Genomic DNA, 15,396 nt, shown 5'->3' with positions numbered 1-15,396 from the left:
GCCTTCTGAATGTGCTATCATCAGATCCAATTCTAGAGAGATCTAGGCTGAACATGGAAAGTTCTGGGATCATTCATTATACTGCCGTGCCAGGGGGAACGCCTGGCTGGCCCCCTGCAGTAGGCAGCTCTGCAGCAGATCGCAGTGCGCAAAGTGACATAATTCACATGCTTGAATTTCAGTGGATATGTTTTGGCTGATCTTTTGGGTTTTAAAGCTGTATTTCTGCCACATAGCGTTAGCTTTCTGGGCTCTCCAAGGGGACTGAACTTCCATGATGAAAAAGCTTCATCAGGCTAATGAAAAAAAATGCTCCAAACTGTCCTGACATCATTCTGCAAAAAGAACAATTGTTACCTTTCTTTGAGCCACCACCATCTGTCTGCCAGAAGCATGAGTACTCTGCATATTAGCTGGGCATGCAAAGAGTTTTGGCTGACAGAGCTGAGACTGTAGCTGCATGAACAGCTCCGTGCCCCTGTCCCTCCTGTCGTCCCTGCAGAGCCTCCCTCAGCATCTCGCTGTGTGCCACTTCCACCCACTGCACTCTGATGCTGTACAGGGAATTTCCAGGCTGCTGTTTAGATGCAACATGCTGCCACAGTATAAATAATTTTGCAGAGCAAACCCGATCTAGTAGCATCAACTCACATTGCTGTTGGGTAGCATCAAACATAGCATCGCTAGAAGTAATGCCAGGCTGCAGACTAAATGTAAATTAACGAACCGTTGTAAACCAAGCCCTAATACCCCAGAGGGTGAGGAAAAAATTATCCAGAGAAATAGTTATTGTTCCTCCATGGCTTTTTCAATCTCTTTCTGGTTACCATGTCCAGGATTTAGCTCATGATGAACATTTGAATAAGTTCCATGTTAAAGCAATAACTCAAAGGTAAGCAGAGGTAATTTCCTATGCTGAGTGGCTAATTCAGGACAGATCATGACCATGCCACCACACATTACAGTGACTACTGTGCAGAAGACAAGAGAAGGCTTATGTTATTTGCTACTCATGTCCCATCTGACTGCCCACAACACAGCTCATAATGGTATTTCATTAGAAGCTGCTGTCACCTTTGCACGCTTCCCCCCCCCCCCCCCCCCCAGTCAGGTACTCAGCATAGGCTCAGCCCCAACACAGGTACCTGCTGGCCAGCAGCACTCCGAGGAGGGGCCAGCCTGCTCCTGGTACACTGCTCTGCCAGATCCTTCTTGTTCCCTCCAATAATCTCTTTCCAACTTCCTTGGCCCATGACTTACTGACTTCTGCAGTTTTCCCAAAGCTTTGGCATTTCTCACTGTTTTACTACCCAAATCTAAGACTGTGCCCACTTTTAACAGTGTTCTAAATTGTATTGCTTCACACAAACAAGCAGAAGAATGCCATGCAAGTCCAGAGTGAGCTCAGTCTCACCCCCTGAATTTTCATGTTGCATGCCTTGGCAGTACCAAACAGGGAGAATAATGGTTTAATTCTCCCTGAGAAATGTGCAAGCATAATGCAAACCAATCCAGCGATCATTCTTCTGGCTTCTTGTCCACTGAGAGATTCAAAGGACATAGAAACTGATTTGTAATTGTTCTTTCCCAGTAACTTATATAATACAGAAATCTTTGTTGTGATTTGAACATCTCTCTATCCAAAACTACATATATGTACAGCAATATATATAATATATAACTATATACATAATAATAATATGTGTATATTGCAATCACAGATTCATGAAAAACAAAATTCACTTAACTGTATTCCAAGGTGACTTCTTTAGACCTGCAAATTGCTTCTGGATTTGAATGGATTCATTTTTAATTTTTTTTGGACAAAGAGATGCACCACTTGGTTCAAGTATCCTTGGACTCCCCAAAATATAGTTTGTTAATAGCCATTAATCCAAATCAAATTAAAAACAATTTCCTATATGATGCTAATAAAAATGATTGTCAAATCATAGCTTGAACAGTCACCAAAGATTGATCAAGTCAGATTGATTCTCTAGAAGGAGAAATATCTCATGCATTTGACACTTGCTGTAAAAAAAAAAAACAGCATCTGACACTGCAGAGATTGCTTGAATAGCTGTAAATTAATCAGATTTAAAGACTGCATGTGGTAATTTAATCTCTATAAGGGAACTAAGGCCTGAGTCTAGCCCTATGAAAAAAATAGACTCTAACTTCGAAGGTCCCTGATGGTGGCCTTGAATTGTTTCTAAAATGATTTCTTTGTTCAAAAGATCATTCATCGTCCATAGGAGCTGAAGGCTCCCTGTTCATCTGGGGGCCCAGTCATTTCTGCCTGTTTCAGGGTCTCCCAAAGTTGCAGCATCTGATTCAATGTACATTTGACAGGATCCAAAATTTACTAGCTTGTTATTTGAAATCCAAGGCATCTGTGCAGGGTAGAACAGCCTTGAAAAATTCTCGATGCCCTTTCACACAGGGGAGTAATTTATTATTTTTTTTTTGGACCAGCTAGTAAAATATCAGTAATAGTTTTCATTAATATCAATGTCATTGGCCAGATGAACCATGCTGGAGAAGATGCCTGGCTGTTTTGAAAACACTGAATTATACTCAGCAATTATTTTACTACTTCAGATGGAGTGGTTCAATTAGTAATAACCTACACACCCAAAATCCGTGGAAAGGAGCTGCAGATCTTTCCTTGACCTCAAACAAACCACCACCAATGAGCCTGTTCAACCCTTGCACAGCCAGGCATGGTTACTGAGCAGGACACTGAATCCCCATGACTTTTCAGTTATAAGGAGTACTTACACCTGAGCAAGGAACAAAGGACATTTTGAGAGTGCCTGTTGTTTGGTTGCCAGTTAATTGCTGGACAACGTGATTTCTTTAAGAGTTTAAGCAATAAGAGAGATATTTCAATTCCCCCAACAGGGTTCTGAGAAGATGCAGAGATTTAAGGATGCAATTGCAGCTCAGACTAATTACACTATTCTGGTAAGTAAAATACTGTTTTGTCTGAGTAAGAACTAGTTGTTTTTTCACCAAAAGTCTGAAGATACAATCATTAACTAAGCATCACAAAATGTACATATCTCTAAACCTTAAAATTATCCACTGTGTCACACAAAAGTTTCTGATGACCCAAAAACCCTCCAAATAGCCATATTCACCTAAACTCACTTCCTGGAAAGCAAAATAACAGAATTCTGCAAAAAACATCAATGGCAAGACCACTGCTCTTGACCACCTCACTCATCTTGAACTGTCATGGAGCATGATCCTCTGTATTCATTGTATGCGTGGGGAACGTGCATCTTTTAAACATTTGTAATTTGTATCAATGTCATAATTAGGAGTCCCAGACATGAATTAGGATTCCACTAAGCTTTGTGCTGTACAAGTTAACAATTCAAAAATGGCCTTCACTTTAAAGAGTTTGCAATCAAAATATAACAACAGGTTTTTTGTTTTGTTTTACTGTGGTATTGTTTTTTGTTTTCCTTTTTGTTTTGTTTGTTGAAAAAAGTATTGAAAGGTTTGCAATGCAGAACACTAACCAGATGAAATAAGCCTTTATTCTGTGCTTCTTGTGACCCTCATGAAATATTAGCCATGCAGATAGCCAAAAAAAGTGGAAATGAGGTATTCTAAGATGAAGCAGCAAAAAGTAAGCAAGGCTTAAAAGCAATTGATTTCACTGCAGAGTAACACACAGACAAAATAGAACTCCAATTGCAAAATCCAGATCCCCCAAATTTACAGGCTTTCATATCCATAAGCTATAACATTACATACAAGCTCTTGGCAACTAACATATTCAGAAATGTTTGTTTTTTTCTCTTCAGAACAGACCAGTTGTTCATTTTCTTATGTTCCTCTTCCCTAGAGGTGAGAGGTCCTTATCTGGGACCTGGTCCTCAGCAGACAAAAGCAGTAATTTTGACTGAGTCAGTGGTCAGCAGCTGAGAATGAAGCTCCTCAGATTGTCCAGTATACTGGACAAAGTGTAATTTATAAAAAGTGTCATTAACAATGAGGAAACAATTACAGTAAGTCTTTTAAAGACCTAAATGCAGTGTCTAACAAAAGGAAGAGACACTAAACTGATTTTTGCGCTGAATGGTATCAAATACAACTCATTTTCTGCTGATTACAAATGAGACCATTCAGCCTGAGTAATGCTCCACCTCCCACTGTGCCAGGACAAAGCACAGATTTCCTCTACAAACAACTTTGTCAAACCACTCATGAAATTAATACATGTTAATAACCAGCTATGTTAAGTGAATTTGCTACCCGTGGTTTTGCCTCAGACCATTGCCTAACAAACCCACAGTGCTGATTGCTGTTTAACTACTCGTAATATTCAAGAAATCATTCACGTCCAGGGGTGGTTTCAGAGGTATACCCAGGGCACTGGAGAGGTGAAGTGTTGCTTTGAGGCAGGATTTGTTCCTAGGACTGTGAAACAAAAGAACCAGGGAAGGAAAGCAGTTTTGTGTTTCAAGTAAAATGCCAAGACCCTGCCTTCTTGAAGCTAAGACGCAACAACATCTCTAAAGCAGAGACAAGTAACTATCTCACCCGAACCATCTCAGAGAAATCACACAATGAACACATGCTGCAGATCTACTAGGTCACAACCAATGGAGTTTCTGTACGACATCTCTTTAAATATATATATATATACACACCTATATATATATGTTCTATAAAACCTTCCCTCCAAGTAATTTCTGTTCAAGAAAATGTTATAAAATTCACCCTCAAGTATAGCTCATGGGAAAATACTAAAATCACCATAGGAAAATTAACTTATCTTTACATTTTAAAAGGCCTTTAGGTATTTCTTCTCACCAAGTCCCCCTTTCTTTGTCAGAATAGCAGATTTAATTGATGTGCATTTAAACTAGGGGCAAGACTTCCATGGTCTGACTAAATCGGGTGTAACAGACTGAAATGTAATAGCTCCTAAGAAAAACAAAAAAGTCTACTTCATAAAACAAAAAGCAATTTAATGATTTTATTTCCCCTTGTTAGGGCTTACTAGTAGCATTGCTATCTTAAATGTGGAGCTCTAAAATTCAATTTAGCACAGTTTTTTCCTATGCATTGACTCACAGTTTATTTCGTTAGCCTGTCTCGGCCTCTCTTCAGACATGACATTGATCTATGTTGCAAAAATGTCATTGCTAACAGCCTTATAAATCTTGTGCGATAGCAAAATATTTCCTTTGATTATCAAGTCAGTTTCCCTCTATGGGAAAAAACAACATAAACACTACCCTGATGCATGCTACCTTTTGCAGCATCCTTGCTCCATCTGCGCTGATGAACAAATGTCCCCCTTCCCAATGGGTGCCTACTCCTTAATAAGCCAAACAAGATTATGCACTCACAGCCCCTTGCTTCAGGCACTCATTAGTGGTTAAAATGATTCTCCTCTCAAGAGGAAAACCAAGCTTGTGCCTTTTATTTATTTATTTTTAATTCTCCCCTTAAGAGGAAAACTAGCTTGTTTTTTTATTATTTTTATTTTTATTAAATCCTACCTGCTCTCTCTGGCTGCTTGTTTCCCTTGTTCTACATTTCCTTCCTACATGACTTCAGCCTGCTATCCAGGAATGAGCCACAGCTCAGTCCTTACAAACTGTGCCCTCTCCAGCAAGGGTCAGCCCAGACTGAAGGATCATCTGAGGCAATTCCTGCCTGGTTGGATCAGCCCAGCACTCTTCTTCAGATGCCAACATTTTGACTTGGTTTCCTAAAGCAACAAAGCTCCTGTAACTGTACTGTCTGCCCACTCTGTCTACTGACTTTTGATCCCATTAGCCATCTTCAATCACATTTGCTAGCAGGGAAAGATCTTAAAGCTAATTAAATTCCTGAAGTCTACAGCGGGAGATAGCTGGACAGTAAACCCACAGGGGACAGACTCACTGCAGGGTTGGCACTAGTTAGTTCCCAACAGCTGGACACCAGCATGTCCCTATGCTTCCTACACTTGCTGTTTTCAATTGCCTCATTAGAGGGAGGGCTAAAGTAAGGGCTGCCCCTGAGATAATCCAGCTCTGCAATGAAAATGGGAATTGGGGCAGTGAATGAAACAGAGAAGACATCTGCACCCCTAATCCTAGTCTTCTCAAGTGGTGGGGAACACTAGCAGATCTGTGATAGAACGGGAGATCTATCCATTCTACACTTCAAACTGGATCTAACTTTTATATGGGCTCTGCACTGAGATGTAGTGGAATCAGGAAGACTTCCAGAGGTCCCTTCCAAATTAAGTTGTTCTGTGATCCCTAGTAAATCTGGTAGTAGACATCTACTAGATCTTTGGATCTAGCTTATATGCAATGACAGACCTGCCAGAGTGAGACCCAGGTAGTAAGGCAACAAAAGATTAATTTGTTCTTATTTGGAAGTGTTTTGAAGCTTCCTTTCTTTTCTGCTCCCTTCAGCAGCTCTGAAAGCCCACTCTGTGATATTCACAGAGAATATTTGTTTGAGAAATTATGTGCACCTAGAACTCCAGATAACATCAGCACAGAACACATCTCCAGACCATCTCCTTCCTAATTTTTACATTTTCAAAGCACCATATGGACATCTAGTTACTGACCATCAGCAAAGCACACACTCTAAGCAATATCTGTGCATTACTGGCATTACAACACTCAAGGCAAGTTCATCAGCTCTGAGCAGAAAGCAAGGCAGCAGCAACCAGCAAAGCACCTGCGTACTCAGTTAACTGCTGGTGTCTGTCATGTTGTACACAGGCTATTACTGGGATGGCAATAGACAATCATCTACTAGGCCTGAGAGAGGCGGCACGAGAACACTTCAAGGAACTGCCAGAGATATTTACAGATGAGACGTATTTGACAAGCAATCGATTCATCCTTTCAACCAGCCAGGTGAGTTTTTCCTATCCATTGGTCTTGCTAACCAAGGGCTAATTAATCTGTGTTCTGCCAGACCCTGTATCTCACAGTGGGAATGATAGATTAATTAATAAATAAATAAATAAACAAATAAATGCTAGTACCATCAAGAAATCTGCAAAATTTTTAATCCAGTTTTGTCTTGCTCTTCAAAATCAGCACAGTATCTATTGGCTGAAGTTATCAGTTCCCCAACAGCATCACAAAGCCCTTCCCAGAAATTCTGGAAATGCACACATACAAATTCAGTAAAATTTGTACAAGGGCTCGGTGTTTCCTCACTTCCCATACTATGTATCTTCCTGTTTCCTTTCTTTTCCTTCTTCCCCTGAGGTGCCAGCTCTAGCAGGAGTTCTGTTCCTGTGACTTGTACAGCCACAAGCCAGGCAGGCTGCCGCTCTGAGAAAGAAAATCTAAAAGGCATGGGGAAATTTTACTCTTAAAAGTAGCTGCGTTAGAAATCTTCAAGAGCCTTCAGTTATTCAGTGTAAGACTGCAATCCATGCAGACATGCTTCTTAGATTTACAGACATTTTAGACAGTTGCGGATTTACAGTTCTGTGCAACTATACTAAGATACTCTAAGAGCGAACATTTCCTACATTTAATATTCTGAATAAGGAAACATCCTTTGTTGCATACAGCCTAAAAATTAAATGTTTCATTGCATGTAGTAGCAGTCCTAATGAAAGAAGAAATTTCTGCAGGAATTCATTTTCTGAAACACTAACCCAGCAGCATGGATTGGAACTATGCAACAAAAAAGACTTATAATATCATGCTACAGCATAAAGCCTTAATAAGTAATTTGATCTTGTCATAATGTTTGTAGGCTTGAGACATGAGTGAATGTAACCAACACCCTACTACATAAATTCTCCAAGAAACTATCCATGAGCAAAGAGTGTTTCTGAATAGCTTTATGGCCCTCGGCTGTTGCGCAGCAAATTTATCTGACAATTCTATGGCTCTATTAGCAGGACTAATGGCTTGTTCTACACCATTAAAAAGCCAAATGTCATTTCTGAAGGCCCATGTGCACAAAGTCTGAAGCACAGATTTCTAACACATCTTTTATTTTCTCCAGGAGAAAGTGTTTCATTCCTGTATTATGCTAGGATTAAACTGAGGTGTAATGGAAATATAGCACCCAGGTGCATTAAAATACGCTTTTACACAGCATCACAATTAATGAATACTAGGATTAGAATATAAATTATTATTAGAATATAAGCTGATATAGAAATGGATGATACTACTTTCTATAATTGATTACGCTCTTCACACTAGAAGGTTAACATAACCTTAAGATAACCTTAAGAAATTACAAACCTTAGAGAAGTCTTATGCATCATGAGAACGTATCAAAATTACATACAGCCTTAAAAGTTCCTTATCTGTCAGGAACAAAGCTTATATATGTTAAATATCTGTATCAAGTCAGAAATGCATTATATCCCCTTCAAATGATACCAGCTCTAAGACCTTGGAAAACAAACAGAGCAGCCCCATTCTATACCGGGTTCAGCTTTTACTTTCCACATATCAGCTCCAGGTCTAGACTTCTGAAGGAACTCATACTCTACAAAGGGTATTCTTCACATTTTGCGCATTAGTAGAATTTGTTTATCTTTTTCCTCATTCTTAACCAGCTGATTTCAGGTGTCTTGATTAATCAGAAATCACTCCTTACCTTCTCCCTGTACCCAGGTTCCAACTACTATGGAAATGTTCTGCTGCTATGGGCCTGTGGTGCCCAACGGCTACGGGGCATGTTATAACCCTCAGCCAGAGCATATATTATTCTGCATTTCAAGCTTTAAAGACTGCAAAGAAACCTCCTCAGACATGCTGGCAAAAGCTGTGGAAGAAAGTCTCCTAGAAATCAGAGACCTGTGCAGCAAATACAACTCTACTGCGGCAAAGCCACTTGCTAAAAAAGAAGAAGCCAGACGGTTGCAGTGACCACAAACCCTAAGAGGCTGTGGGAATTATTTTGCTAAATCCACCCTATGAAGAAACAATGACATAGTTGTTCAAAGGCAAGATAGTACTAGTAATATTTCAGTGTAGAACAATGCCATGTGTTTTACATTGTTGCCAACATTTAAAGCCCTATAAATATGAAATCTTCCATTTCATGCTTGAGAGTCAGCAAAAAGGTTTGGTCTCACTGGCTGAAATGAAGGAGGCAGTAATATGTGCCTGTATTGTACTACTATTTCTAACCATAATTGATTTATGCCACTTTATCATCTAAAAAAAATTAAGTTTGTCTATGACATGAGTAAAATACTACAGCACACCAATTAATTAATATCCCCTGCAAGTAGTTCTAAATCATTTTCATGTCTTCCTGAAAGGTTTGCATGCAAAGAAAACAGAAGAAAAAAACAAAACAGTAGTTTCCCCTACTAGGTATATTGAGCATAACATTGTAAATAATAAGCTGTTGTCATTAAGTCATGAAATTTGCATGAAGAGTATTTAATACCACTATCCTATTTCCAACATTATAAAAGCAGATAATTTTTAATAGTGGTAACCATGTATTTCTACAAACAACAACGGATTATAAGAAAATTAGAACAGTATCTGCATGTTCCCCCAATCCAAAAATGCTGCACAAGTAGTTTTGCCTTTATTCTGGTTTGCAATGGCCTCAAGCACAGGCCCATCCTGAAAGCAGCATATTTGAGATAAGGTCCATCAAAGAGAACTGGAAGAATTTTGTCCATAATGAATTGACTTAATTATTTCTTTCTGCCAGTGAGCAAAATCCAATCTAACAAAGAGGCAAAGCACAAAGCATAAGTGCAATTCAATTCTGCTTAAAACCTGTTTTGTTTGCACAGGAATGAATTCTGTCCCTGTGACTATCAGGACAGCTGTATGCAACCACAGAAAATCAAACAGCAATAAATAACTAGAATGAAGAGGCAAACTTGCAAGACGAGGAAGTCCCCAAGACAGAACAATAAATACCAGTTTAAGAGCAGTGGTACTCATATCAGCTTTGCATTATCCTGCCTGGGAGGGATTTATACTTTATATTTTTTTAATATCAGATATATGGTATCATATTCTGCAACATACAGTAAATTCAGTTGCAAAAATAATATAGTACCTGGTAATTTCCACCTTTTCTATGCATATAATCCTGATTTTTTTCTCATTATCTCCTTAACTCCCTACAAATCCTTCCAAGGACTGGTATTTTCAGATAACTTCTCTCAAGCTGAAATACATGTATGTCGCCTTGCTTAGCACTGTTCAGTCGTAATTGTTAGAATATAACTTGGTGACAGACTAAAGACACTTACTAGCTGAATCCAGCGCTGATCTTTTGTTAGGCACACTGGAGCACACTCAGAAGTCTGCACAGGGACTTGCATGTGGAGAAGCGGAGACCTTTTTTTCTTCCTTTGTAGACTGAATCTTGTGCTTAAGCACTCATAGGCCTAAAAGCAAGGGAATGGATTTATTACAATAAACTAGAAGCACAGATATGTTTCTGTCTAAGAACTCTAGATACTGACTCAGTAGAGTACTTATGCCCATGCTTATTTTACTGCCTCTTTCAAGTTGCATACATCCAATTAAATAGTTTGCAATCCACAAGCCCTCATAGGAAAGCACAGCGAGCCTAATAATCAATTGGAGCAAGTCAGCTATGTGTGAGCAAATCAACTGTGTTGATTTACAGTGATTGAGGGCTGGGCTCTTTTTATTTATTTTTTTATTTTTTAATTAATGTGTTGTTTTAAAAATATGTATGTTTTATTACTCCATGAGTGTGGTTCAAACCAAAGACAGAATTTATTTTTAAATTATGTAAATAATACTATGTTGTAAAAGCTGCCCCAAAGTTAAAATGTCCCCCTAAAATGTCCCTCTAAAAAATAATAATAATTTCTAAAAAGTGTTAGTCAAACAGTTAGTCAAACTGAATGTTCACTTAATGGGTATACTGTTCAAGTTATGACTTGAAATTGTTTCCATGCTATAATTACAAAAATTACTTTGAAACATTCCCAGTAATTTTGCTGTCTCATGTCACTGCAAAGGCATTCTGCTCTTTTAACATAAATGTAGCACTACAATCTCAAGATTTTTGTTATATAACTGTTTGAAATTATGACCATACTTTAAGTGTATAAAATGCTGAAATTGATATTTGATTATTTATTAATTTAATTCTAATGAAATATATCATTTCATTTTGTATTCGTAGTTTGATAGGTGTAAATATTTATTTGCAAACATTACCTGTGTTTGCATTTTACTTTTTTTTTGTCTGGGATTTTAACAGTAGCTCAGACACAATTAACAGTAGCTCAGCACGCAATTACTGATAATTCAGGCAGAAACTCCAACTACTGAAATTTTATACCTATATATTGTTAAGAGCACTTTGTCTGTAGCTACTATAACAAGTGTTTTGGATTTTTTGACATCAGAAAATACTGGTGGTGGAAAATGCTGACATCTTATTCTTACTTGAGAACGAAACCAGTGACTACCCACGCTTCCTATTAATTTAGCTAAGCATTCTATCCTTGTACCTCAGATACTTAGTGATCTGCCTGAATACCTGAATAGCTTCAACAAACTTAATCCCTCCATTTATGTATGTGTTTAACCTCAGTCATTACTCATGCTAACTGTAGCATCTGCAAAGTACCTTACTCCATTTAAGAAATTTCAGACTCGGTTCCTGGTTTGTTTAAACTGGAGAGTCTTGAATAACTTAAAGATGGATAAAATTCACAGCACAGGGCATTACAAACTTATCCTCAGTTTGCCAGGAGGAACTTCATAGGGGACCGTGCTGCTTCTCAGTTACCAGAATCCCCTACACCTGTATGATATCATCCCATGCTGCAGATCCACCTACCAAGGATTTCAGGAAACAGGAGCTTATTTAACAGTAGTTGTATTATACAAATTAAGTTCTCTTCTTAAGTTTTAAAATACATTCTGTGCACATGTACTTGTGGAAATCAAATGAGACACATTTAAAATATTTCCAACCAGAAAACAATGGAATAGATTGTTCTTATTAAAAAGGTTGAAAATCCTGATTGACAGCCTAAGCCATTAATATAACAAGTGGCAATGATTTAATGAGACCTCTTAGTGGGACCTGAGAAATACAAACCCTCTGCAAGATAATTTTAAGGTGGTAACTGTTTCATTCTCTTCATAGGTCTGCTCCCACATGCACACAGCACTGGGATGTAGCAATTGAAAAGCAGATTTTTGTGAACCTCTATATTCATGGTGAACAAAACCAAAAGAAACTTGACTTCAAAATTGGTGTTTTAAGGGTGCAAGAACCCGACCTCACTCCTGTGAGTGCTGTCCAAGACCCTCTGCTGTCTGTGATTAGAGCGGGGCATGGTTGTGACAACGCACCTGAACTGCTGCTGCTGCTGTACGTGTTACAAGATAGAGAACTATTTTAGTGATAACTTTTATTTTTATAAGATAGTATAGATTTATGACAAATGTAAATGCTTATTTATAGCACATCACGCTTCCGTTATGTTTCTTGCTCTATTGGAACGTATTTATCTGTACCTGTATTAACATATATGTATATATGCGACCTGGAGCAGACGCTGGACACCCTCCCTCAGCTCACGCCGCCAATAAAAGCCCCCAGAAGACAGCTTGTCGCCTCTTGGTGCCACACACCACCAACGGTCCCCAACGGTCGCCCAACGGTCGCGGCGCGCGCCCCGTCAGGCGGCGGCATGGCGCGAGGCGCGGTGGTGCGGGTGCGGCAGGGCCCGGCCTGGCGCCAGGGGCTGCCACAGAGCGGCGCCGCCCGCCTGCAGGGCCTGCGAGGTGCGGGACGGGGCGGGGCGGGACGGGCTACACCGAGAAATGAGGTGTAGCTATTGAAAACGATTCCTCGAGAAAGCAGGGATTGCTGCAGCCCAGATGCTGTTCGTTAGGGAATGCGCAACGCTTTCCCTTCATTTTAACGTTTTCTGCCTATAACAGGACACGTAATAAAGATTTCTGCCTAGCAAAAAAAGTTACCAGATAAATCGCGCTGTATGTGTGTGACCTGAAGTATCAAAGCAAGTCACATTTTGTGATTATAAAGGCCTTAGATCATAGATACAACAGCAATAGACAAACAAGTCTCGGACAAACCAGTACTGGGTTGGCACTGGAAGCATACGAGGAGCCGGGTTCACACACAGGACTGCTGCTGCTGCTGGCACTCCGCTCAGGTTACCCGGCTGGGGCTGCCAGGCCACCCCAGCCACCTCAGGCAGGGACTGGGAAGGACCAGGCCTTACCTCGTGAGACCAACAAGTGCTGTGGGGAGCTGTCCCCCCAGGGACGGATCTCCAGCTAACAGCACAGAGACACCAGCTCTCATCCATTATGAGCGTGAATTAATTGCCAGAGATTGCCACTGCAATTTCCTAGAAAGCAGTGAAAATCGTCTGATGGGGATTCTGCTCAGCTGACAAAAAAAAAAAAAAAAAAAAAAGCACAGCAGGAACTCATCACGCTGCTTCATGAACTGTACTCCTCACTCAGCCATTTTCACTATTGTTTCTTCAGTAAATAGAAATGCCAGGAGTTGTCATCACAGGTGGATACAGTTAGGTTAAGTGCTTGAGCCATGCCACTTTCAGCAAGGAAACACCAACCCTGAAACCCTGACAAGTCACACAACTGCCATGGAACTGGGACAGTGAGAGTGATATTCCTATCTGCTTTTATCAATAAAACATGGACCAAAATAACTCATGTGCAGTGGTCAGAACATGGTCTCAGCCTTAGAACATTGCCAATAAAAACTGAAAAGGCAAGAGCATGAATGTTAAGTATCCAGGAACCTGCTTCTGCCTAGTAAAACAAACAAACAAAAAGCCATGGGATGAGATGAATAAAATAAACAAACAAATAAACAAATAAATCCTTAAATCCATGGGTGCCCATGCAGAAGCATGAGGCATTTATATGCTGCTGGAACTGCATCGAGTTCTCACTTCCCCTGTTCTGATTAATTTACAACACTATGCAATGTACTGTAATAAACCCAAAACATACCTAATTCAGCTAAACAAATACGTAGGTTGAGAGAAGGTTTTGTCCCTTCTGGCTTGATTCTCAGCTTCACAAAATCTCAAGGCTTTAATGTACTGAGGAATTACTCTTTACTGAAGAATTACTCTTTAAGCAGAAGTGAAATGAATTATGCGTCGATGAACAATTGGGTTATCAAGGTTGTTCACTTAATGTTCCAGCTGTTCTATAGCACCATCCTAACGTTTACTGGAGATTTCTTTTGTATTTAATCTTATTCCATGGTACTTGCAAATAAATACATTGTGTTTCTTACAGCTGCTGTGCCAGTTAATAGCAAATATGAGTACATAATGAATTTCTTGCCTTTTACTGCTAGAACTAGAAATGACAGAGGGTGGAGGCTTCATTCAAAGGAGATCCATTAATGTAATAATAGAGAAGCTAGATATCAAAGCAGACAGGAGTTGTAGGGAGTTTTGTACAGCACTTAGCTACATTAACACTGTTATTTGCTTCTTGCTCTCATAAGCACTAGAACTTCAATATACCAGGAGTTCACAGCAAAGCAAGCAAATGCAATACCGCTCACTGCTTCTTCACCCTTTTCCAGCTGTCCTGCAGGCAGATGGGCACCAGCTGATTCTAGAGGAGATACCCGACTGGAATACTGTAGAACTCATAGTAAACGGGGAGACTGTATTTCGCTGCAACATCAATGACCTGGATTTTGGTAAGCACAAAGTTTTATTCATCCCAGTGTCTCACTGAAAGCACTTACATTTTGAAGTAAGCACTTCCTAAGGCATAAACAGTCCAAGTTCTGTCAACATTAACTCTTCTAAGCTTGCATTACTTTATATTTGAGGCATTTTAAAGGGCACAATCAAGAAGAGAGAACAGTTCAGCAGTTAAGGCAATGCCTAGGAGAGCACTCTCTCAAGGCCTTCCTGCATGCACCACTACACAATCACAAGAAAACCAGTTAGATTTCAGTCCACAGTTAAAACTTATATGCTTGGGTCTTAGTTTATTTATTTATTCAGCTCCCCTTCCTTCTCCCCTAACAAACCAAAAATAATACCATTGCAGTGCCCCACATAGAGGCATACATATATTTATATATTTATATATATTGATTCAGGAGAGTCAAAGAGCTTCAGGGCTCAAGTTCTCATTTCCAGTGCAACCACCTTCCAGAGAAAGGCTGAAAGCCACCACTCCTCCCCTTCCCACTACTCAACAGCTTCTCTAGGGCTGGGGAAGTTGAAGGTATAAAGGGAAAGCAGAAAGCTGACCAAGCACAAAGGTATTTTTAGCACCACATCTTGGTTGGTTTCACATTCCTGAAAGGAAAGAAACAGACCAGTAACTGGGAGGTTCCAATACTGCTCCTTTTGGAAATTTATTCCAATAAAATACA

The 15,396-nt window shown here is 39.7% G+C and overlaps 1 protein-coding gene across 1 annotated transcript in view; it reads left to right on the top strand.

The window, feature by feature from the left end:
- CHAT (choline O-acetyltransferase) overlaps window positions 1-12,670 on the top strand; it is a 38,938-nt gene extending 26,268 nt beyond the window's left edge. Inside the window, exons 13-15 of the mRNA XM_068689003.1 lie at window positions 2,905-2,967; window positions 6,753-6,890; window positions 8,628-12,670. Of these exons, the coding sequence (XP_068545104.1) occupies window positions 2,905-2,967; window positions 6,753-6,890; window positions 8,628-8,882 (456 nt within the window). The 3' untranslated portion in view covers window positions 8,883-12,670. The remainder of the gene's footprint in view (window positions 1-2,904; window positions 2,968-6,752; window positions 6,891-8,627) is intronic.
- Window positions 12,671-15,396: the final 2,726 nt, after the last annotated feature.

This window comes from Anas acuta, chromosome 7 (assembly GCF_963932015.1).
Source record: "Anas acuta chromosome 7, bAnaAcu1.1, whole genome shotgun sequence".
NCBI lineage: Eukaryota > Metazoa > Chordata > Aves > Anseriformes > Anatidae > Anas > Anas acuta.
This window is presented reverse-complemented; position numbering and strand designations above follow the sequence as displayed.